Below are 25034 nucleotides of genomic sequence, written 5' to 3'. Positions count from 1 at the left end.
TTACATGTGTTTGCTGATGGTTGTCATCTAGCTCCCTCCGTAGATTTACCAGGATAGTTCCTTCCTCTACCTATGTGTTCCATAAAATAGCAGAGAATAGTCTTAAAGGGATATTCCGGCATAAATGTAACCCATTGTCTAATGCACTGTGAGACCGAGTAGTACAACCCCATGAGAGATTGCAGACCGCCAACTTCCCAAGTGTGAGCAACTTCAGCACAGACAGCAAAATACTGCTGTATTTGTAGCTAAGAGCCAACCACAATCAAAAAAGCCACTCATAGCCACAAATAATGCTCAGAACAGCACCATACTTTGTCAACAGAACAAATCGGGTCCAAGCGCATAATTTGAGGCATCAAACACTTGTTAGCTTTGCCTGGTTTATATTGAAAAGAGATAAAAACAAAACTCACCCACTCTCCTCCAGCTGCTTGCTAGTTGTGGGAAAGCCCTGACAAGTCAATTACTGAATGCATCAGTGTTCCTATCTGTCTTCCCTATCTGTTTCTTACAACAATTAGTGAGTGTTGACAAGGAAATGAATGTACAGTAGCTGAGTTGCTCACACTCAGTGAAGTGTGCATGCATTTTGGGACCTAAACCTTTCTACTATACATTTGGTAATAAGGGGCCAGGCAGCGTAAGCTGCCGGGAACCTACTGTTTTCCCTAGTATTCTTCTTTTTCATCTTTCTAGGAAATCCTACTTCCCACACATGAAAAATCACCAAACTTTACACAAACTCCAGTCCCATGCCAGATTTACATAAGTCCAAGGACATGTCAATATTTCTCGTGGGAGGGCCACAATAAACATTTAAATTTAAAAACTTTTAAAAATTCCTACCAAACCAACCATACGTGCTACAGTTTAGCAACTTTCGCCAAAATGTAGCCCCAATACTGCAGAAACCTTTGTACACATAAACTCAGTACAAATAAAGTCACTCCGTTTTTTTCCCCAAAACTGTAAAACCGGTCCCACAACTTTTGCTCAATTGTCACCAAATTTGCTACACTGCATTTTCATACAGTCCAAAATTGAGTCACCAACGTTTCCATGCTGTCAAGATGAAATTTATGTATTATTAGATTTTTGTCTTAATAACAACATTTTTTTCATTCTGGGTTCACAACTGCTGCCTAGCTGGTGACTGCCTGAGTCCATTTGTGAAGCTACAAACGTCTCACTTCCAGCCGAGTTAGGAGCTGGTTCTTAGTGTCAGAGGTTGTGAGTTCAAGCCTCGGCTAAGACAAAATGGACATTGTAATGCCAATGTTCCTCTTGTCCATTTTGTCTCTTGTTACTCAGAATTGCCTAAATTTGTCCAAAACTGCCTGGCCCCGACCACTGCTGCAAAGCAGCTTTAATTCACTTGTTAGGGCTTCCGCATTAGCAGGAAGTGGCTGGAGGAGAGTGGATGAGTTCGGTTTTTGTCTATTTTCAATACAAACCAGGCATAGCTAGGAATTGTTTGATGCCTTATATTATGTGCTGGAACCCTATGGTGCTGCTCTGAGCATTATTTGTGACTATGAGTAGCTTTTTTTTATCGCTGTTTCCTCTTGGCTACAAAGACACAGTAGTATTGTGCTATCTGGCTGTCTGTGCTGAACTCGATAAGTTTACAGTCGGCCAACTTCACCTCTCAAGGGGTTGTTCTACTCGTTCTAACGGTGCATTATACCATGGGTTACATTTATGCCAGAATATCCCTTTAATACCTTAACACCACCCAATAACAAATGTGTAACGCATGTAGGCCTTTACTGAATAAGAATTTAAACTCGTAATCAAAAAGGAGTTTTCTTTTTGTTCCTTTTCATTGAATTGCTATGGCTAATTGCTTAGTCTGTTACTCTTTATCTGTTATGACCTTGTCCTTGGCCTTGTTTTCATTTTCAGTTTCACTGTAATTGACAAACAACATTTCTTTAGGTCTGAGCTATGAAGCAAACAAATCATAACACATCTTCAAAAGATTTATATCGGAAATTACTCAAAGTATAGAGCTATGGGACATAAAAAGTATGCAACCAGTCAGCTACAAAATTTAAACCAATTGTTAGTGCAATGTTGATTTGTCAAGTTTTTTGGAAATGTGTATTAAGCCCATCCTCCACTTCTGCCCATGCCTTAATTACACAATGACGAAAGAGGATGACATATAGCCCTGCATATAAAATTAGGTAACCTGTGCATGAAGAGTAGATACAGGGGTGAAAGAAGAAGGGCAGTTATGAGGGCCTTACTTGTAAGACATTTGCTTTTGTGTGTCTCTCGCATCTTCATTTCTACTTCTTTTTTCTACTCTGAGTCTTTCTTTCTTTCTCCATCTTGTAAATTATGGAGACAATTTAATCTTAATGGGATTCACAAGGCTGGAAATGTAATTCTGGGTGGGCTGTTTGAAGTTCACTATAGTTCTGTCTTTCCTGAACTGACATTCACGTCAGAGCCACGTCAGCCCAGCTGCCAAGGGTAAGTCTGACACACATAAGATATTATTCTTGATATTTTATAAGATTTTAATTCTTAAGAGTGGTATTTTGTGTATTAGCTTTGACCCCCCAGGGTTCAGGCATGCCATGACCATGGCCTTTGCTATTGATGAGATAAACAACAACTCTACTCTGCTCCCTAATGTGACTCTGGGATACAGTCTGTATGACAACTGCGCCACACTTGGTATTGGATTCAGTGCTGCATTATCATTGACCAGTGGTCGAGAGGAGCAGTTTCTGCCTCAGGATAACTGTTTAGGGACCCCTCCAGTTCTGGGGATTGTGGGTGATCCCTTCTCAACATTTTCTATTGCCACGTCCAATGTTCTGGGCTTATTCAAACTCCCTATTGTAAGTCTCTTTTCTTTAATTGTCTATGACATTTTCATTAATATAAATGTTCAAAGTAATTAAAATATTTGGACTATGTCTTCTAACTTGCACAAGATAAGCACAATATGCCTGCCTTATATGTGCTTCATTGTAGGTGAGTTATTTTGCCACATGCTCCTGTCTGAGTGATCGGCGAAGGTTTCCATCCTTCTTTAGGACAATCCCAAGTGATGCTTTCCAGGTGAAACACCACTAGCAAAATGAGGGCTGCATATATGTCCCTAGTACTTGAAAAATAATTATCTCCTGTCAAACACATATTATTTACTTTCTCCATCATTGATGACACTTTATGTATAGTGGAGCAACAATTAAAAGAAAATTCTAGGCTATAACCTGATATTGTCTGTATCCACTCAGGTTCGTGCTATGATTCAGATTCTGAAACGCTTTGGTTGGACATGGGCTGGTCTGCTGGTTAGTGATGATGATTATGGACTTCATGCTGCCCAATCCTTCCAATCTGACCTGGGTCCATCTGGTGGAGGTTGTCTGGCCTACACAGAGATTTTGCCCTGGGGCAGTGATCCAAATGAATACAAGAGGATTGTTGATGTGATAACAAAATCAACAGCTCGTGTGGTCATTGTGTTTGCACATCAGATGCACATGATTCAACTGATGGAAGAGGTTGGAGGATGAAAAGGCATTTATATTTATAAATCCAAAGCTTGACTTATCCAATCTTTTTATCTTCCTCTGAAACTATTTATTCATATAATTTCCTATTTGTGGATTTTTAATTTACCAGATTTGGTTCATTAAGAATAGTAGACTCATTTGGAATTTGTGAGAACTCTCGTTTGGAAAATGTTTATTTGTTGTTGTTGTTGTTGGTTTTTTTTACCTGTCATAAACACATGCAAGATTCATCCTCCTATTTATACTTTTCTGTGGACCTATGCTCTACATTTACTAATCTTATATTAAACTAACAGGTCATATACGTATTAAAGTTAAGTTTAGCTTCTTTCAGTAAAGCTGCTGCTGCTACTTAAGATAACCAGGTTTAAATGAATTAATGGTGTGTAATTTATTGCACAATGTAGACTAAAATTGTTTCACAAAAGTCTTAAAAGGCTGCTGTAATACGATACACAGGTGGTGAAGAGGAATGTTACAGGGCTGCAATGGATTGCCAGTGAAGCTTGGACATTAGTTGATGGACTCCACACTCCTGCTTTCATGCCGTACTTAGGTGGCACACTGGGCATTGCTATCCGCCGTGGGCATATAACAGGGCTCAGGGACTTCCTGTTGAGAGTTAATCCTGAACAACATCACAACAATGGCTATGAAAATAGCATGGTGAGTCTTTATCTTATAATATTTTTGAATTACAAGAATAACTTATTGTTGTAACTTGTTTTAACGTGTAATTTTTAATGCATTTCAGGTGATGCAGTTTTGGGAATATACTTTTAATTGTAGATTTGCACCACCTCCAGCAGGCTGGGTGGAAGTGGGGGGAGCATTATGCACTGGGCAGGAAGAGCTCGAGAGTGTGGAGACTGACTTCTTGGATGTCTCACAACTCAGGCCAGAATATAATATTTACAAGGCTGTGTATGCTCTGGCATATGCTCTTGATGACATGCTGCACTGTGAGCCAGGTACAGGGCCTTTCAGTGGGAACAGCTGTGCCACTTTACAAACACTGGAGCACTGGCAGGTGAGATATCAATTTACTCAATGCATACTGGAGATCACATTTTGGCACAACAAAGGTGATGTGCCCCTGTAATCTAATAGCATTTATAGAATTATGTAGATAAACTGTGAAAAAATATATTTTTCTTTTTTCTGATGTCGTGTCAAGGGTTTGCTTAGGTGTGACACAAAGTAAGGTAAGGTGTAGCAAAAGATTTGGGTAAAATGAATCTTTTTTTTTTTTTTTAAGTAAGAGCTTCTATCCAGAGGCATTGTGGTTTGAAGACATAAGGGTATGGAACACTCAAGACCACAAGAAACAGCAGTCTCCTACAGTTATATCTGATGTTTTCTACTTATTGAGACTATCTCTCCACCCAGTTAGATATTACACACGTATGTATGGGGACCCACGGGGGTCAGGTGACATGGATAACTTTTTAAGACAACCCATCTGTGAGGTGGCCGATCATGGTATCAAAGCACCTGTGTGCCACACTATCACTGATTATCTTGATTGCACAAGAGCAGGTTGACCTGTGCCTGTGTAGATGAGGTGACAATCTTTGCCACTTGTGTAAGAGAGAGTGTAAAGTTGCCTTTTGGGATGGCTGTTTTCTCAGAAGGAGACTGGAGGGACGCCGCACCCCTATGTCCAGTGACCACTACACCACTGCTTTGGCGTTGTCATGCATCTGTGTGCCATATGCTAAAATGTAGCTCTATCTGTTGCCTTTTCACTGTAATACTGCCACCAATGACTCAAGGGGTTAATGTGGTTGGAGTCTTGAGTTTCGTTTCATGGCTAGTGCTAATCTCATGTTGTGAATGGTATGGAAGGACATTGTTCTGGTACTGAAGCTATAGAAGGCCATATCGATAGTTTTTGTTTTACAAGTTTGATAAATGAAGGTACTAGAACTTGTTGTTGTATTATTCAAATAATTGCCTGTGAATATGAGGCAAGTTTATTTGCTCGGCTTCTGGTGTGAGCCTTGTAGCTTGTATATAATGCATTGATATTGTTTCATCTATTTTGAAGTGTTTTGCTGCGCTTTTTCACCACATTTGTTGCATTTTGTTTGTTGTCATCTGTACTTACCTCAGTTTCAGTTTTGATGATATTTTGTTTATGATACTATATTTAACAGCCTATATTTATGGATAGGATATTTTTTGTATTGTTTGTATTTCAGTTTCACAGTCAAGTTATGTCCATCAGTGAAAGGTAATGCTACCCTTTCATTCTAAGAGTCTTTTCTGAGCATATTCATTGTTGAGCTAGCTGGATAAACTGTTTAAGCATGAAGAGGCCAGCATATATGTGGTCCTTTGAAACCCCCAGCCCCCACAGTCCCCCCATTCAGGACTTTTCTGAGTGATACAAGGGTAGAGATTGTGGGTTTGAGTAGAGAGCAGGAGGATTATGAAGAGGTGGATGTGGTTTGGGCTCACATTTCAGACAGTGATCTTTCTCCAGGGCAGCTGGAGGGGGGGGAGTGGGTCTGTGAGCTCTGTCAATTTAGAGGGCTAATGGGCTTTATGCACAGCTCCACTACTTCCTGAAATAAGCCAGCTCCTTTATTTCCTGTCTTAAATCATTGGTCCAACTGATTAGTCCAGGTGTGTCTGACCTCACAACAATGGTCAGGCACACCTGGATTAATCAGTCACCACCGGCGCAGAGCGTGAAGAGAGAGAGAAGGAGATGGAGGGATGACGCCAGTTTAGTGTGTTAGCGAGGTAAGTTGAGTCTAACGCCTAAATTCCACTGGTTGCGGAACGGCTGCAGATCCGCTCCGGTACAGCGGCGGAGCTGTTACGTATTAATTATAATCACCGTGTGAGCGTGCACCGACTCCAGGTCCGCTGCGTCGTGGGTCCGGAACGGCACCGGCATCCGGCAGCCCTCGCAAAACATACACAGGGCTTCTATTTTTGCCGGACGCCGGAGCACGGTGCATCAATCAGCATAGAGCAGGTCGTGTATGACAAGAAATCGTGGGCAAAATACAAAATAAACGTGTTCCCGCTGTGCGGCGGAGCCGCAACAATCAACATCACGGACGGAACCGGTGTGAGTTGACGGAGTCGGAGTACGCAGCCGTTCCGTAGCGGACCCGTTTCGGAATCGTTCCACATCCAGTGGAATCCCAGCGTAAAGCCAGGCTCTCCTGTACTACAAAGGTGTCTCTCTTTTAACCCGGCTAGATCACCATGGAAACTTATGCTTATCTCATAACCTCATCCCGACCAGGTTCAGAGTTTAATCATAAAATCGTCTATAAATGCGCCGCTGTTTCACTATTTAACTCATTTACAGCTGCGTCACCTTTACTTTGAAAGTCCAGTGGAGCTGGATCAGAACGGAGCGTTTGACCGGAGGGAGAGATCACGCTGATCCGCTGCTGTTGACTTTCTCTCTCCGCCTACAGATGTTCAGCTGAGGGAATACGCTGCTCAGCTGTTGAGCTGAGCGTCAGGAGCAAGTTGATAACCAGTTTTGTAGTACCATGTTTGAGGTTTTGTTGAACTGGAACATGAACACAAAGCATGGCTATGTTGTACAGGCCGGAGGAGTCTGTGTTTTTTTTTTGTTTTTTTTCTCAGCCTTTATTTTGAAAGGACAACTGGAGAGAGACGGGTAGACTACGCGGAGATAGAGTGAGGGGGGATTGACACGCAGTTCCATTATTATCTGAAGCTTTCAGGCAACATTATCACCCCTAAAAATAATATTGGTGAGAAATGAACAAGGAAGAGGGGGAAAAAAGACGTGTAAACGATTATTGATTTTTTGAACGGTTATGATTTGTTATCCGTGTACACGTTTACACGTGTAGATGTTGACACCCCTAGTCCAGACCCAAGAGGGTGGAGACTCAAGTGGTTGGGGCTGTCTGGGACCATTCCAGGCGAGTGCCAGTCAACCTGTCTGTGTCCTGGGAGTCCACCCACTGTCCCCTGTTCTTCTCTCTAGGGAGAGACAATTGTAACCTCAGGGCAGACGCGATTGCCTATCCATGGCTACGCAGTCTGCTGTATGCTTTTCCCCAGCCTTCTTCCAACTGTCCTGTAGAGAGTGAGAATGGAGGAAGTGAGACTTGTCCTTGTGTCCCCATTCTGGCTCTATATGATTTAGTTTTCAGACATCCCACCACTGTTGGACAGGACTCTGTGGGAACTCCTGGTGCATCCAGATGTGTCAAAGGCACAGGGAGCTCTGCCTCATCCCTTTCCCGAGGCACTCAAACTTTGGGCCTGGCCACTGAGAGGACCAAGCTGTTAGTTATGCGACTGTCACGGTCTGTTGTCCAAACTTCGCAAGAAGCTCACGCACCACAGATAGAGGGTTTTTGTGAGATGGTGCAGGTAACATCAAGCAGAACCTCTTACCCCAAAATTCTGCAGTTCTTTCAGGAGTTCTTGGGTGCAGAGAAGTCATCCTCCACCCTCTGTGAAATGGTGGTTGCAGTTAAGGCAGCTTGAGTGGGGATATACAGTTGCCTGGGGATATGTCCAACCTGGTGTCTCGATTCCTCAAGGGGGCTAGGAGGCATGTCGGCCATCTCTGTAGACCTATCTTCCCCCCTGGGATTTAGAGCTACGTAGTTATGTGGGCCCTGACAGGGACTCCATTTGAGCCTTTGGAGTCAGCAGACCTGAAGTGGCTATCCTTGAAGACCACCCTTCTACTGGCATTGGCTTTGGCCAAGAGGGCGGGGGAGCTTCTGGCTCTGGTGACGCTTGAGGTCCTGTGCCTGTTCCTGCCTGAAATCCCACATTTCTCCCTAATGTTTTCTCAGACTCTCAGCCAAGTCAGGGTTTTGAACTTCGGTCTCTCTACTCTAGCCAGACAGAGGAATGGGGAGTGCAGGCATTCTTTGGTGTGCCCAGTTAGGGTGCTCAGAATGTGTAATCAGCATAGAGACCCCATTGAGAGACTGACCAGTTGTTTGTCTGCTTTAAGCCAGAATGACTGGGTCAGCCACTGTCCAAAGCCCACCTTTCCCACTGGATTATGGATGCCATCCAGCAAGCCTATTTGGGTGCAGGAGCGCCATTCTACTAGCCAGGCTAGCGCCGCCTACTGGTTCCGGCAAATTTCATTTGCCTCAACCATGTAGTCAGGGAACTAGCAATGCGTTTCGGTTTGCTCCGTCCGCTCTGGCGGACGGACCAATCAGCGAACAGACGGGTAAGTGAAGGCGATGACGTTGAACTCAAGCGCTCAAGATTAACCTATGAGCTTAACCGGTGTATAGCACACGTGACCACCAAGCAGCAGCGATTTTTTGAAGCAAATGTAAGCAACCGCCTCCCGGAAGCAAACGAATCCCTATGGCTCGTGTTCAGACGCTACATGAAATGTAATGAAATAAGCGGCTGATGCATCAGGCTACCATTCTACACCTTACATTAAGTACACACAAAAATGGTCAACCCGCTGCTGATTGGTCAGAACTGAACGGCCTGTGGGCTGAATTTGCTGAATGATCAGCAAATGACAAGGGTGGGACATGATACCTGTCATTCATTTACACTTGGAAAATTAATAACAGCAGATTTGATGCCCCCGAGCTACATAGAATTAGCCCATTTAGAGATATCCTGTGATTTCTTCAATTTGGGCTGTTGACGCAGGTTTCACCAAAACTTTTAACAATCCTTTGTATGTTATTTAGGTAATATATTTCTCATCTTTATTGAATAATGCAGGGAGGGCTTAGCCCTGCTAAGATAACCATGATTATACATGTGTAACTGTCCATTTTCACCTTCCTCACTGTGGAGACTCTGTTGTTCCATAACACAACCTGACTTCATCCTTTTTTTTTTTTTCAACTACTACAGCCATTAGAGGACTTTGTCACTTAAGTGACAGTTTTTATTCATAAAAAGAGAATGGTTGTTAGGGGGGCACACACTTGCATTTTTAAAAACTTATACTTCTGAGACAATTCTTTTGAAGTCAAAATTAACTTAATACATTAAGCCTTGCACATCAAACTTTTACCAAACCAAGAACAAAGTCTTCTATGAGCCTGTTGTTGAATCTGTCTCTCCAATCTGCAGCTCATGTATTACTTGGAAAAGGTCAACTTCACCACACCATTTGGTGATCAAGTGTCATTTGATGAGAATGGTGATGCCTTACCAATCTATGATATCATGAACTGGCAGTGGCTCCCTGATGGAAGAACAAAGGTGCAAAGTGTGGGTGAAGTTAAAAAATCTCCCTTCAAAGGTGAAGAGCTCACACTTGATGAGGACAAAATCTTCTGGAACTTTGAATTCAAAGAGGTTTTTATCATTATTGTCGTTGTTACATTTGTTTTAGAAATGCACACAATATAAGCATCACTTGATGTAGATAATAAATTTGCTGTTGTTCCACCACAGCCACCCAAGTCAATTTGCAGTGAGAGCTGCCCCCCAGGTACCCGTATGGCAAGGAAGAAAGGACAACCTGTGTGTTGCTTTGACTGTATCCCTTGTTCTGAAGGAAAGATCAGCAATGACACTGGTTGGTATCCATTAAAGATTGTATGATTGTATTGATTTCTGTTATTGAGCAGGTTGACCAGGTTGCTGGTCTGGCAATTGTGTCTAATTTCAAATAATTGACAATGATATCCCTGATGCTGCAAAAGCAACTCCTGCTTGTTGAAACAGTGGAAAAAAGTGGGAAAATGCAAAATAAATATTAGAATCAAACATTTTTTCACAGACTCCATGGAGTGCACCAGTTGTCCAGAGTATTTCTGGTCCAGCCTGCAGCGGGACCACTGTGTTCCCAAGAAAACAGAGTTCCTCTCCTACCATGAGCCTCTAGGAATCTGCTTGACAACTGCCTCATTGCTGGGCACATTGATCTGTGCTGTCATCCTTGGCATCTTCATCTATCATCGCAGCACACCCGTGGTACGTGCCAACAATTCTGAACTCAGTTTCTTGCTTTTGGTTTCACTTAAACTATGTTTCCTGTGTTCACTGCTGTTCATTGGTCGACCCAGACTGTGGACATGTCAGCTGAGACATGCAGCATTTGGCATCAGCTTTGTTCTTTGTGTCTCGTGCATCCTGGTTAAAACTATGGTGGTTCTGGCTGTGTTCAAGGCCTCCAAGCCAGGAGGTGGAGCCAGTCTGAAGTGGTTTGGTGCTGTGCAGCAGAGAGGCACGGTTCTGGTGCTTACATGCATTCAAGCAGCAATCTGTACTTGTTGGATTGTCTCTGCCTCACCCATGCCGAATAAAAACACTCAATATCACAATGACATGATAGTCTATGAGTGTGTTGTTGGCTCCACAATTGGTTTTGCAGTGTTATTGGGTTATATTGGCTTCCTGGCTATACTTAGTTTCCTGTTAGCATTTCTGGCAAGGAATCTTCCAGACAACTTCAATGAGGCTAAATTCATCACTTTCAGCATGTTGATCTTCTGTGCTGTTTGGGTGGCCTTTATTCCTGCTTATGTCAACTCCCCAGGTAAATATGCAGATGCAGTGGAGGTATTTGCCATCCTGGCCTCCAGTTTTGGCCTCTTGGTGGCACTATTTGGACCCAAATGTTACATAATCCTGCTTAGACCAGAGAGAAACACAAAGAAAGCTATCATGGGTCGAGCCCCTCCCAAAGACATGAAATAGTACTCACGATATTGTCTGTATTTTTATTTTCATGTAATCTACTCATCTGAGCATGAGAAGGAATAAAGTTGTTATTCAAGACCATTTTGCCTATCATTTATTTTTCTTGTTCAATGATATGAAAATGTGACTGTGAGGTAGATGCCATAGCCAGAAAGGTATTTTCATTGCCCTTAATCGTGCCAATCTCCTAAGGTGCAAAAACAGGGCTTGAAGCAAGGTAGATGACTGTGCCAGATTTTTTCCTGACCGTAAACCGATGCTGGGGTGACACGTTGTCGTCATCGATTACATCGACACAAAAACTGATGCGTCGTCTGACCAAAACTGCACCTCCACCGCTGTGTTGCGGCTTGTCTGTGAAACGTGCACTGCTGAGAGACTGGGCAGATCTGTCCCACTTGCTCTCTCCCCGACTCCGTTGTTGGAGATCTCCCACACAGTAAAAGAAATACCCCCCCTGCTCCGCTCGAGCGTGGCTGAAGCCGGCTTGAGCTCACACGGGCGCGAGGCTGCTGCAGCCGCCGCTCGTGCTGACAGCTGATTGAGGGAGATGCTTTGGTTGGCTAGGAGTTGGCAACACTGCCGCCTGGAGTACTTGTGGATGTCTGCAGAGTCAAGTACCCCCGATATGTAGGGCCATTTCACTGTAAAAGGAAGCAATTCTGTTTTTTGCTAGATTAATCAATTACAAAAATAATTGCTTAGCCCATCCCTAAAGATTAGATAGCTCTACAACACATCTGTGACGGGGTCCGCCCGCTATTCCGACATGTCTTTATTTAGACATGCCGGTATTCCGACACTTTTTAGTACCGCTATTCTGACACGTCATCTTTTTTTTTTTTTAGAGATGAGATACCCAGGCGCTCTCGCTCTTTTTTATCTTTTCAGCATGCCTATCACCGGTTTGATGAGGGAGTGATATTGTTAAGCTTCACATAATAAACAAGCAGAACTATGGTCTATATGGAGGTTTTAATGGTCGAAATGCAGATGTTATGACGTGAACCCTATGCAGTACAAAAAAAAAAAGTGTTATGTTTGTCTCTTTATTTTCTTTTTGCAACCGACTTTCCTGTTTGTGTACAATTTAGTCCTCCCATTTATAAGAGTGGCAGAGTGGCATCAGACTTGAATTAGTGGGCCTAATGCATAACTGTGGTTACTATTGCGCATTTCCTTTTGCTGCTATAATAAACATTTGCTTATGGAAACTGGTAAAAACAAACGTGTATCAAAATTACAGAAAGAAGTGGCAGGTAGGAAAGTAAGTTTTGCTCGGCGCCAGAGGGAGAGAGCGACATGAGCAGAGCAGCAGAAACATTCACTGCTCCACAAAATGTACACAAACAGGAAAGCTGGTGGCAAAAAGAGAAGATATACGCAAACACATAAGCCATGAGTCTCCTTCGCCTCAAGCCTTTCCAAGCTGACCCAGAGCCGGTTGCAACGCATCGTTGTGTAGGAAATGCATCCGCCATGGGCCATCAGCACCAGGGAGAGCTCTCCAAACAACCTGGACCACTAGCGCTATAGCCAAGCTATGTTGCAGTTTGTTTGTAAAATTAACCTGTCACCTTCAGCACCACGGACAGCGCTGTGGAGAAGCTGCAGCTGTGAGCGTCTGGGCTCTGGGTTTAGGGCCTGATGCTCAGCACCTGGATGACGCCACTGAGAGACAGCCACTTTTGTCAGACAGTTAAACTTTATTCCACCCCCCCCTTTCCCATGATTTTAGAATTGTTAATTTATAGGAAATAAAGTATTTTTTGTTTTCTTTTACTTGCAAAACCGACTCCTCCTGATATCCGCACCTGTATGCTCCACTGCCCATAATATGACATAAAAAAATCAGAAGGAAACGTCTGACAACAACATAATCAATCAATGTCGGAAAAGGGGAATGTTTGAAAAATAATGTTAATGCCGCTATTCCGACAATTCGAGGTCAATGTCTAAATAGCGGCATGTCGGAATAGCAGCATGTAACCATCTGTGACTAGGCAACTCGAACCTCTTACTGGAGGCTTATATCTGGTGTTCATGAACGTTTCATTATTAAGTATTATCTGAGTGGACAACCACGCCAGAGAGCGGACTGAGGTTTACTGCCCCGTGCTCCAGCTGATCATAACATCGGTTATGGGGCTGTCCCAAACGATTATTTTTCTCCCGATTAATCTATCGACTATTTTTTCGATTAGTCCATTAGTCTAACGATACATTTTTTGACTAATCTAACGATTATTTTTTGGTTGACGATTAGTCATTTACAAAAATAAAAGTCTGAACACTTCTCTTATTTAAATTCTTCAGATACTCTTTCTGGTGTGCATTCCTCTTCATAATCTTTTTTTTTGGAGGGGAAAAACTGTGCCACATCAGTTTGCTTTAACCTGGAAAATAGACAGATAAAGCAGAGTGCACACTGAAATATTAGCACAATGATTTTGAATAGGCACATTTATTTAGTATAGTCATGGAGCAGACCAGTGTTTCCTCTAGGATTTTTTTTTTTAGCCGGGGTTGCAGGACATCACCCTCACTTACGATAGAGACCCTAAGCGGAAGCAGGAAGTAACGGTCACCATGGGACCTCAACTCTGAAAAACTCGCCATTCAAATGAACGGGACTGAAAATTTTATTTCGTGATCCGTTTGAATTGTGCCATGAGAAAAAAATATGTCCTCTATCTGTTTAAAACATCACGTTTCATCCCGAGAAATCAGCAGTTTGTTGTAAAGCTATTGTAGAATAAAATTCCGAAGAATCTGTAAGCAGAAAGACTACAAGTCGCGTAGGTGACGTCACACACCCTTTCCCGTGTCAGTTGGTGACGTATTTTCTGTGGGACACAGATCTGTAGTCCGTGGAGCGGTCTTTACACAAAATACATTCTTCTGTTGCCGTTTTATGATAAACGGCTGATTTCTCGGCATGAAACGTGACCTTTTAAACAGGTAGAGGACATATTTTTTTTCTCATGGCGCAATTCAATCGGATCACGAAATAAAATGTTCAGTCTCATTCATTTGAATGGCGAGTTTTTCAGAGTTGAGGTCCCATGGCGCCGTTACTTCCTGCTTCCGCTTAGGCTCTCTATCTGCATGCTGTGCTGCGTCCGGGTGCACACAGAGCAGCAGCGGAGTGGATTAAAAAAAAAAGACAACACAAGGATGTGTTTACATCTATAGATACATAAAGCAACAGAACCAGTGTTTCCCAAAGGTTTGCAAGGAGACTGTGGCGGGTGGTCTGATTATCCGACGAGGGAGGGGGGCGCGGGGGGTCCGCGATCGGTCCATATGAGTTTCACTTTTACCGCGCACCCTTCGCTCTGTGTGTGTGTGTGAGAGAGTGAGTGAGTGAGAGAGAGAGAGCGAGAGAGAGTGTCAATAACGGCGAAAGAGCGCTATGCGGAGATTAATGAATGGAACGATATTGCAGCTTCAGGTGCTCGTTCATCGCTGTGGTGCTGCTGTGGTACAGCATGTGTTTTACTGCTGCACGTGTTAAAATCTATGGTTCACAACCCAACGGTGTGTTGTACCATGTCGACGTAATCGGAAACAACTCGACGGTATGTTGCACGTGTCAACGTATTTACGTAACTGACGTAATCGATTAGGTCGATTAAAGCTATGGTCTATGATTTGGAGGATTGGTAATTATTATTAAGTTCGTTTATACAGCGATTATGGTCCTGTGGTCCGATATACACAATTAAAAAAATAGAAACGTATCGGACGGCGGCGGAGCCGTTCCACATCCATTGTAATTTGGGGGTGAAGCAGCGCTTTCTCTGCATCGTTCCCATCTCTCTCCAGCTGTCCTTTCAAAATAAATGCAAAAAAAAAACAGAGAAAAAAAAAACATAGGAATGACCCCACACACAGCTTGTGTTTCACATGGATGAGTTATTTGTAATAACTGGCTAAGAACGTGAGTTGATATTGAATAAAACGCTGCTGCGTTCATTTAATTAGTCTTTTGTTATTTGGCCTAAAACACACAAAAACATACACTCCTTTTTATACAGGCACCCTCTCGCTCTCTTTGTCTCACTCTCTCTCTCTCTCTCTCACATCATTGATGGCACCAAAATACTGTAGATATCAAAATATCAGGTGGTTAAATAAGGGTAGAGATTGGAGCTTAACTCATTGAGTGCCAACCACGTAATTTCTCGTTTTTCATTCCCATGCATTGAGTGTCAAAAATGTAATTTTACGGTTTTTGCTTTTTTTTGTAATTATGAAAATAGACGCTTTAACACACCTTTATGTGTAAATTTGGGGACTCTACGATGAGCAGAACTGAAATAAATGACAATCAAAAACTCATGACAGTTCACGATCTGGAAGTTTTTATCATAACTCGGCTTTTGCAAACCGAGTTCTGCATGTGGATGCAGCGCAGCCGCTCCACTCTCACCCGCGAGGCTCCAGCAGCTCGGAGCCGAAACAGGAAGCTCTCAGCCGACAGTCCCGCCCGGTCTTCATCTCGAGCAACACCGTGTCCTCCCGTGGTAAAATGTGATGGTCTCTCGACCAAAGCAGGCCGGCACCACCGACCCGTACCACAGAAGGACCGCGACCGCCGGTGGGACCGGGCACTCAGTGAGTTAACAAAATAACATTTATTGTAGACTGATCGGTTCATTGTAACACATTTATTTATGTAAATGTGGTGATTTCAGTACCACTGAAGTCAGTACCAAAATAAGTCATTTTTGGTCTTCCAGAGAACTCATATCCTACACCTGTTACTATCAATAGCACAAACATCGAGTCTTTTCCTACAAATATTTAGGCATCCATGTGGACGCTGCTCTATCATGGAGCGCACACATTGATTATATTTGTTGTAAAATACAGCAACGTATTTATTTTCTTAGGAGACTAAGGTCGTTCGGTACTAGTGAGCCTATTCTGCTATTGTTCTTTCAATCTATTGTTCTTAGTGTTATGCAGTATGGAGTCAGTGCATGGTATAGTTGTCTCTCATGGTATAGTTGTCTCTCAGTGCAACTTAAAGCTCGACTGGGGAGACTGCTAAGCATCTGCTCAAAGATTGTAGGCCTTACCCTTGAGCTGATCTTTAGAGCTGCACACACTAGACGAATGCTGTCCCTGGCAGACAATATTTTGTCCGACCGGACACATGTTTTATTTGTAGAATATCAGTTGCTGCCATCCAACAGGAGATATAGAGTCCCTATGGCTAGATTAAATAGACTGAGGAACTCTTTCATCCCTCAATCAGTTAAAATGTTGAATCAGCGGGGCTTGGAGGCACTGCAGCCACTTTGATGCTACGTATAGCACGTCACATGTCTGATGTCTGTTTTGTGTTATATTCTGTTGTTTGTTTGTTTTTGTTTTTGTTTTTTGGGGCATTGTTTGATGTGATATCTTGTTGATGGTTGTTTGGTGTTCTGTCTTGGTGTTGTATTGTGTTTATATTTGTGATGTTTCTTTGTCACGAGGAACAAGTGTCTTGGACGCAAGAAAATTTTCAGGAGTAATTCTGACAATAAAAGTACTTAACTCAACTCAATCACCACATTTACATAAATAAATAAATGAGGTCCTCATTAGTTCGAACTGGACTAGGTAGCATCAGTCCAACGCTCCATTCCTACCGTTCACCATACCAATTCTGCCAATAAATCTGTAATCTAAACAGACAGGTTGGATATTTGAGAGCTGCCAACTTGAAATCAAATAATGTCCTTTCACTGTACAGTCTGTATTTGAAATAAAACGGAGTAAAAACTCTTTCAAAACAAACCAGAAAAATCTCTTAACCTGTTTCTGCCTTATGTCAATTTACTTTTTAGCATTTTGCCAGATCTCTCCACACCCCATTAGTTCGAACTCTCATTACTCCGATTGTCGGGCCAATGGGAGTTCAAACCAATGGGAGGTCGAACTAATGGGAAGTCAGACTAATGGGAGCGACGTCGGACCAATGCCATGGACCCGGTAGTTTTGAGCAGAACTGAAGTGGAAAAAAATATTTATGAAAAAAAAATGGGAAAAAAATATGAATGTATGACGTCTTTAGGTCATTTTAAAATTTCCCAAAATTAAGGAGTTTTTGCTTCACAATGGAAAAACACGAGAGAATCCGGTCCTAACCCTACCCCTCAAAATAAAACACCGTGATTGACACCTTCGGAATGGCGGCCCCTCTGAAATTCGGAATAACAGACCTTCGGAAATTTTCGGAATAGCGGACCGTCGGAATGGGGGTCGCCCCCCGCAGGGCCCCCTCCCCCTGCCTTAAACTTCAGTTCTATGAAAGTGGGCACAGGGGAGATTTCTTTTAATAGGCCAGACTGTCTCATTTTGGATCATCTTTTGTGGTCCATGCTGCCATGACGGTTATCTTACATCTCGATGAAGAAAGAAGTGTGTTTATGTGGGAAAACTATGTCAAACTAAATATTTATCATGGCAGAATATTCTTTCATTGTGTAAACTGGAAGGGAAGCATACAGTAGCCTATATGTTACAAGATGCACTCAGAGCATTGATAAAACTGTTCCGTTTGCTGAATTTTGTTATTTTATCTTACATGACATCTGAATTTTCTCCTCAATGTAAATATGATACAAAATACATGATCATAATCATTTAATCCATGATTCTATGTTCTTGATGCAGTAACTCCAAAGAGGGCCAAATGGCAAAGCATTAGGGCTTAATGTATTACAGTGTCATAGCAAAAGCACAGTACATAGTCTGAATGATGACATTGTGATTTTCTGTTTCTATTCTGTAGCCTACTGATACTTTGCCATGCATTTGTCATCCCCCCAAATGGCTGCCCATGCCCTAATGGGCGGTGTGAGAGTATGATGAAAATAACTGACGGACATGACATTACCTGCATATAAAACTAAGTAACCGACATGATGATAAGAAAGGCATGCAGGCGGGAGGGTAGTCATGGGGATTAGCTCCGACATGTTCTCTTTCATGTATGTCTACCTGATATTAATGTTGTTCTCGTTCTGCTTTTTCATGTGTGAGTCCTCATTTTTCTCAACTTGTAAATTAAGGAGACATTTTTATCGTAATGGGATGCACAAGCCTGGTGATGTGATTCTGGGTGGATTGTTTCAAATACATTATACCTCTGTTTTTCCCGAGCTGACATTCACTTCAGAGCCGAAGCAGCTCAGCTGCCAAGGGTAAGTCTTTCTCTCCTGGAGAATAATAATCTTATTTGGAGAACAATACTCTGCAATGGTCGATAATTATATATCATGTACTAGGTTTGACCCTCCAGGTTTCAGACATGCCATGACCATGGCCTTTGCTATTGATGAAATCAACAAAAATCTCAACTTGCTCCCTAACGTGACTCTGGGATACAGTCTTCATGACAACTGTGCCACGCTTGTAATTGGATTCAGTGCTGCATTATCAATGGCCAGTGGTCGAGAGGAGCAGTTTCTGCTTAAGGAGACCTGTTTGGGGACCCCTCCAGTCCTGGGGATCGTCGGTGATTCCTTTTCAACGTTTTCTATTGCCACCTCTGATGTGCTAGGTTTATTCAGATTGCCCACTGTAAGTTTGCTCTTTTCAGCCTTAGCTGTGCTTATCTAACTGAATTTCAAATATTAAAGTGGTAGGAAGAATTTATTTGGTAAATAGTTATCTTTTTACTTTAGATTATAAAATTATTAAAATAGGTTAAATCTTGTGGCTGGTTCTATACTGACTTGCATGAGAAGCAAAACTGTGTGCACATTGTATGTTTCTTCACAGGTGAGCTATTATTCCACATGTTCCTGTCTGAGTGATCGACAAAGGTTTCCATCCTTCTTTAGAACAATACCAAGTGATGTTTTTCAGGTGAAAGTCTATTCTGGTATCATGTAAATACTATGTATGTATACATACGTATATACATATATATACAGTATATGTATGTATATACTGTATGCACAGTATTCAAAAAATTCATATCAATCAATCATACCATGTTTTTTTTTTTTTACATTACTGATAAAACTACATGCATTTAAAGTATATTTTTTTTGGGCGATTTTGCCTTTATTTGATAGCACAGTGAGATAGACAGGAACGGGGGAGGCAGAGAGAGGGGGAATGTCATGCAGGAAAGGTCTGCCCGACGCGGGGTTCGAACCGGGGACGCCTGCGTTGAGGATTGTAGCCTCTACATGGGGCGGCCACTTTAACCACTGCGCCACGCACCGCCCCAAAACTACATGCATTTAAAGGGGAACTATGCAAGTCCACTCGCTGTTTCGCTGTTTTGGTTACGCTCATCTCGCCCATGTGCATTTGTTTACAATGAAGCCAGCGAAAAATCAATAACTGGAGCGGTGGATAACGTTACATAACATATGCTGTTACGGCATGTGTGTTTGTGCAGTCTTAACCTTTTTCAGCCAAGAGACGCCAGGTAGAAGGCAGAGAGTCTCCGTATCACAAGTGACAAGTCATGTAGTTAACTATCACAATTAGTCTTAGCTTTTTAATTAAGTTAAAAATGTAGCAGAGCCACGGGAGAAATCCTGCTCAGTTCCTCTTTAAGAGAAATAACACAATGGAAACAATACTTGATTAATTGTGATTTCATTGTCACAGGTAGATATGAACAGGTAAGATTGGTCCCACCTAATCCCACCAATCTGTCCTCTCTGTATTCACATAGGTGCGTGCCATGATTCAGATTCTGAAACGCTTTGGCTGGACTTGGGCAGGTCTGCTGATCAGTGATGATGATTATGGATTACATGCTGCTCGATCTTTCCACTCTGATCTGGGTTCATCAGGTGGAGGTTGTCTGGCCTACACAGAGATTTTACCCTGGGGTGACAACCCAGCTGAACTAAACAGGATTGTGAATGTGATGAGAAAATCCACAGCACGTGTGGTCATTGTGTTTGCACATCAGATACATATGATCCAACTGATGGAAGAGGTATATTTTTGTCAGTCTCTATCTGGTTGTTTATCATGCACCTTTGTCAGTGTAGAAAACTACTTTGTAATAGAAAAAAAGTACTGTGGTCACTGGTCTCCTCAAATAATTGTTTTTTTTTTCTAAAAACAGTAATTATACTGGTTATTTACATTTGAATGAGCCTTAACAGTTAGATTACATTGGTCCAAGGTTTTTGATTTCAGTTTTATACTAAATTGTTTAAGTAGGTGGGTTTACAATGGACAGTTTTAAACAGTTTCAAATAGGTTTGTTTTAAATCAATCAGTCTGTTTGAAGATTTCAGCTTGAGCGTATGGGTTACAAAGTAAACTGGTTAGGTGTTTACATGTGCCGACGAAACAAATGTTTCGAACGTGTGCACAGCCGTGAGTGATTGCCTAATGGTTACAACAATATTGATCACGGAAGTGCTACAGCTGTGCCAAAAACAAAACAGAAACGCTTGAGCATGGCTGAACCCAGTCTGAGCCCACACGGCCGTGAGCCTGCTGCAGCCGCTCCTGCTGACAGCAGACTGGGGGAGAAAAAAAAATTGCTTTGGTTGGGTTTAGGCAATGAAGAAAGGAGTTGGTTAAGTTTAGTAAAAAGCCCAGGAAGAGGCTAGACAGGAGCGTTTTATGTCATTAAGTGCTTGTTTTGCTGTTAATTATGCACATGATCCGTTTGATCCCAAAAAGGAAAAAAGGATCAATGTGCAGCCTCCGTTTCCTTTCTGATCGCGTCTGTCTTTCCGTTCAGAGTGGGGGGGGGGTTTCGGAATGGAGGGTTTTCCCCAATAGCCTTTTCGGAATAGCTATTACAATGAATGGAAGTCTATTTTCTGAAAGGCGGGGTATAAACTTGCATGCGCCCTTGCGTGAGAACTGTAAATTCCGGACTTTAAGCCGCTACTTTTTTCACACGCTTTGAACCCTGCGGCCTATACTGTACAATAATGCAGCTAATTTCTAGATTTTTACTGGCTAACGGCCTCTGAGCAGGAAGCACAAAAGTGAGACAGACATGTGGGGAAAGATTATGTGCCGAAGAAGACAGTAGTTTTGAGTTTTGGTGCAGTGTTTTATTTTCTAACTAGGCAAGTTACTGTCGTGTTGGTGCTGTGTTGATGCCGTGCCGTACTGCCGATTTTCAGGCACGGTTTGAAAGAAAGAATGTCTTAAAGAGGAACTAAGCAGGATTTCTCCCGTGGCTCTGCTACATTTTTACCAAAAAGTAATTGTGATTGTGACTAACGAGCGAGAACAGAGGCTCACTGCCTTCACCTGGCGTCTCACGGCTGAAAACCAACCCTGCAACATCAGTACAGTACTGGGTTGCCGTCCCGTCTTTTAAAATTTAGGTGGTGCGGCTTATATTCAGGTCAATAGTCCGAAAATTACGGTACGTCAAGTCCTGAGCATGCGAAAAACAAACGCTGCCAGAAATCAACCCGTTTCAAGGTATACATGACAGACAACGTTTTAGAAAAGGTTTAAACTAAACAGTTTGGGGTAATTGAGATGGCTTGAAGTATTTATATGAAGCATTTTCAATCGGTTTGGTCTCCCAAACCTATTTGAAACCGTTTAAAACTGTCCATGTAAACCCACCCTGTGCTACAAAGTCTGAAATATATGTTTATATGTATGTAATACATATTTAATAAAATGCCATGTTAAGGTGGTGAGGCAGAATGTGACAGGCCTGCAGTGGATGGGCACTGAAGCCTGGACAACCTCTCCTGTTCTGCAGACTCCTCGCCTCATGCCGTACCTGGGTGGAACACTGGGTATTGCCATCCGTCGAGGAGAAATACCAGGACTCAGGGATTTTCTTTTAAGAACACGTCCTGACCCCTATGACAGCAACAATGAAAAAAACAGCCTGGTGAGATTATAATCTTACAATCAGATGTGTTATTTCAAAGAATAAAATATTGTCATTTCTTGACTTCCAATATATTTCAGGTGAGGCAATTTTGGGAGTACACATTTCAGTGTAGATTTCCCCCAGCTCCAACAGACTGGATAGAAGCTGGAGGAACATTATGCACTGGAGATGAAGACTTGGAGAATGTGAAGACTGAGTTTTTGGATGTGTCTAACCTTAGGCCGGAGTACAACGTTTACAAGGCAGTGTACGCCCTGGCATATGCTCTTGATGACATGGTGCGCTGTGAGCCAGGGAGAGGGCCTTTTAGTGGGAACGGCTGTGCCACTTTGCAAACTCTGGAACCCTGGCAGGTGAGAAACCAATTTACACTCAACCAGTTAAGGTGTTCCAGGAATAGATATTGTGGAAAGGAGACAGGTATCAGTAGCCCAAACAGGTGTAAATCTCTTGAATAGATTACCATAAATTTAATCCTAGAAGTTGCAAGACAAAATTGATTGTAAAGACAACAGGTGGTTGATTAGATTTGCATGTTTTAGTGCAATATATTTGATCAATAGTATACACAATCCAGAAACGCAACCACACAAAACATCTGAAATTATACAAGCAATCACAAATAGTTAATTTGTTTTGGAATTTTCACCATTTAAAACATTTATCTCACCCCATTGTAGCTTATTTATTACTTGGAAAGGGTCAACTTCACCACACCGTTTGGTGATCAAGTGTCATTTGATGAGAATGGAGATGCCTTACCAATATATGATGTCATGAACTGGCAGTGGCTCCCCGATGGAAGAACTAAAGTTAACAATGTGGGAGCTTTTCAGAAGTCTCAATTTAAAGGTGAAGAGCTCACACTTCATGAAGAAAGAATCTTCTGGAACTTTGACTCCAAACAGGTTGCTCCCATTTATTTTTGTTTTTTTAATAGTCTTGCATGACATGATACCAGCAACAAATAGTGTAAAATAACTGTTGGAATATAACTTACACAATCCCTACAGCCTCCCCATTCAGTGTGCAGTGAGAGCTGTCCTCCAGGTACCCGTGTGGCCAGAAAGAATGGGGAACCCGAGTGCTGTTTTGACTGTGTGCCTTGTTCTGAGGGCATGATCAGCAACGAAACAAGTTGGTATTAGATTAATGTATTCATGGTTATATCATGGAATATCACATTGCATTCAGGAGTCTTCCAGGGTGATTACACCTGTTTGGACAGTTACAATTATCATGAGAACTGAAAACTGTCATCAAAAAATTACAAAAAAATGAAATAAGGAAACTGCAGACAAAAGTGAGTCATCCCTATCTCCACAGACTCCATGGAGTGCACCAGTTGTCCAGAGGATTTATGGTCCAGTCCCCAGCGTGACCACTGTGTTCCTAAGAAAACAGAGTTCCTCTCCTACCATGAGCCTCTGGGAATCTGTTTGACAACCGCTTCATTGCTGGGCACATTGATCTGTGCTGTCGTCCTGGGCATCTTCATCTATCATCGCAGCACACCCATGGTGCGTGCCAACAATTCTGAACTCAGTTTCCTGCTCTTGTTCTCACTTAAACTATGTTTCCTGTGTTCACTGCTGTTCATTGGTCGACCCAGACTGTGGACATGTCAGCTGAGACATGCAGCATTTGGTATCAGCTTTGTTCTGTGTGTCTCATGCATCCTGGTTAAAACCATGGTGGTTCTGGCTGTGTTCAAGGCCTCTAAGCCAGGAGGTGGAGCCAGTCTGAAGTGGTTTGGTGCTGTGCAGCAGAGAGGGACAGTTCTGGTTCTTACTTCTGTTCAAGCGGCAATCTGCATTGCTTGGCTTGTCTCTGCCTCACCAGTGCCTCATAAAAACACACAATATCATAATGAAAAGATAGTTTATGAGTGTGTGGTTGGCTCCACCATTGGATTTGCAGTGTTACTTGGTTATATAGGTTTACTGGCTATCCTTAGCCTCCTGTTAGCTTTCCTGGCAAGGAATCTTCCAGACAACTTCAATGAGGCTAAATTCATCACTTTTAGCATTTTGATCTTCTGTGCTGTGTGGGTGGCCTTTATTCCTGCTTATGTTAATTCCCCAGGCAAATATGCAGATGCAGTGGAGGTATTTGCCATCCTGGCCTCCAGTTTTGGCCTCTTGGTGGCGCTGTTTGGACCCAAATGTTATATAATCCTGCTGAGACCAGAGAGAAACACCAAGAAAGCTATCATGGGTCGGGCCTCCTCTAAAACATGATAGAAAGTGAATATAAACCAGTTCCATTCAATTAATTTATTAATCTGCTAATGAGATGACACATGATACATAACCCCTTTATATCTAAATCTCGCAATAATGGTAAATGAATGTATGGTATATAAATAAAGTTTTTAAAAAAATCAGGTTGTGTCTCTTAATCATTGCCTTTTACTTTCATTGGAAGCAATAAAAACCTGGCAGCCAGAATGCTTTCACTTTTGACTGCTTTGTTGCACCCAAATTACGTACATGGTCTCCATACAAGAACACAGTTTAAGACTCGAACACAGCTTCAGACACACAGGAAAACAAGACACAGAACTACAAAATAGCACAGGAAATAACTACAAAGGACGTGACAGTAAGACACAGTAAGATACGAAATCTGAGAGAGCTTGATCATTATAGTTGATCATGTTTGTCAAAATATTTGGAAGCTGCTTGAGGAGCATGGCTTTGCTTTATTTTGCAATTACTTTTTTGTTGAATGACAACTGAAGATTCTCATTTTTCTGTTGAGGAAGATGAGGGTAGCGCTCTCCTTGGGAATGAAAACTCCCAAGTTAAAAATGTAAATGAGGAGCTAAGTTTTTTCAGTCTAACTGAACATAAACCATTTAGTTTTGAGAACAATATTGATCCTGAGGAATATCTCTATGATGATTATAATTTAACTTCTAAATATTACTCAGAGAATCCGTTTGAAAATGTTAATTTGGAGGGTTTCTC

The 25034-nt window shown here is 42.2% G+C and overlaps 2 protein-coding genes across 2 annotated transcripts; both read left to right on the top strand.

Moving 5' to 3' along the window:
• Nucleotides 1–2362: 2362 nt before the first annotated feature.
• On the top strand, nucleotides 2363–11201 carry LOC310996342 (extracellular calcium-sensing receptor-like; the record flags this gene model as incomplete). The annotated part of the gene is made up of 9 exons (XM_083985718.1): nucleotides 2363–2484; nucleotides 2564–2858; nucleotides 2995–3081; nucleotides 3261–3530; nucleotides 4002–4208; nucleotides 4297–4572; nucleotides 9627–9854; nucleotides 9954–10077; nucleotides 10282–11201. Exons 2-9 carry the CDS (start codon nucleotides 2592–2594, stop codon nucleotides 11199–11201), a joined length of 2379 nt encoding a protein of 792 aa, XP_083841844.1. The 5' UTR covers nucleotides 2363–2484; nucleotides 2564–2591.
• A 7062-nt stretch (nucleotides 11202–18263) lies between these two features.
• On the top strand, nucleotides 18264–24302 carry LOC310996341 (extracellular calcium-sensing receptor-like; the record flags this gene model as incomplete). The annotated part of the gene is made up of 9 exons (XM_083985717.1): nucleotides 18264–18406; nucleotides 18491–18785; nucleotides 18987–19073; nucleotides 19900–20169; nucleotides 21853–22059; nucleotides 22140–22415; nucleotides 22743–22970; nucleotides 23076–23199; nucleotides 23389–24302. The coding sequence occupies exons 1-9, from the start codon at nucleotides 18297–18299 to the stop codon at nucleotides 24300–24302; spliced, it is 2511 nt and encodes an 836-aa protein (XP_083841843.1). The 5' UTR covers nucleotides 18264–18296.
• Between the last annotated feature and the right edge of the window lie 732 nt (nucleotides 24303–25034).

The sequence above is a fragment of the Trachurus trachurus genome, assembly GCF_905171665.1.
Source record: "Trachurus trachurus genome assembly, chromosome: 13".
Lineage (NCBI taxonomy): Eukaryota > Metazoa > Chordata > Actinopteri > Carangiformes > Carangidae > Trachurus > Trachurus trachurus.
The sequence above is the reverse complement of the archived record's forward strand: the minus strand, read 5'-3'. Positions and strand labels throughout refer to the sequence as shown.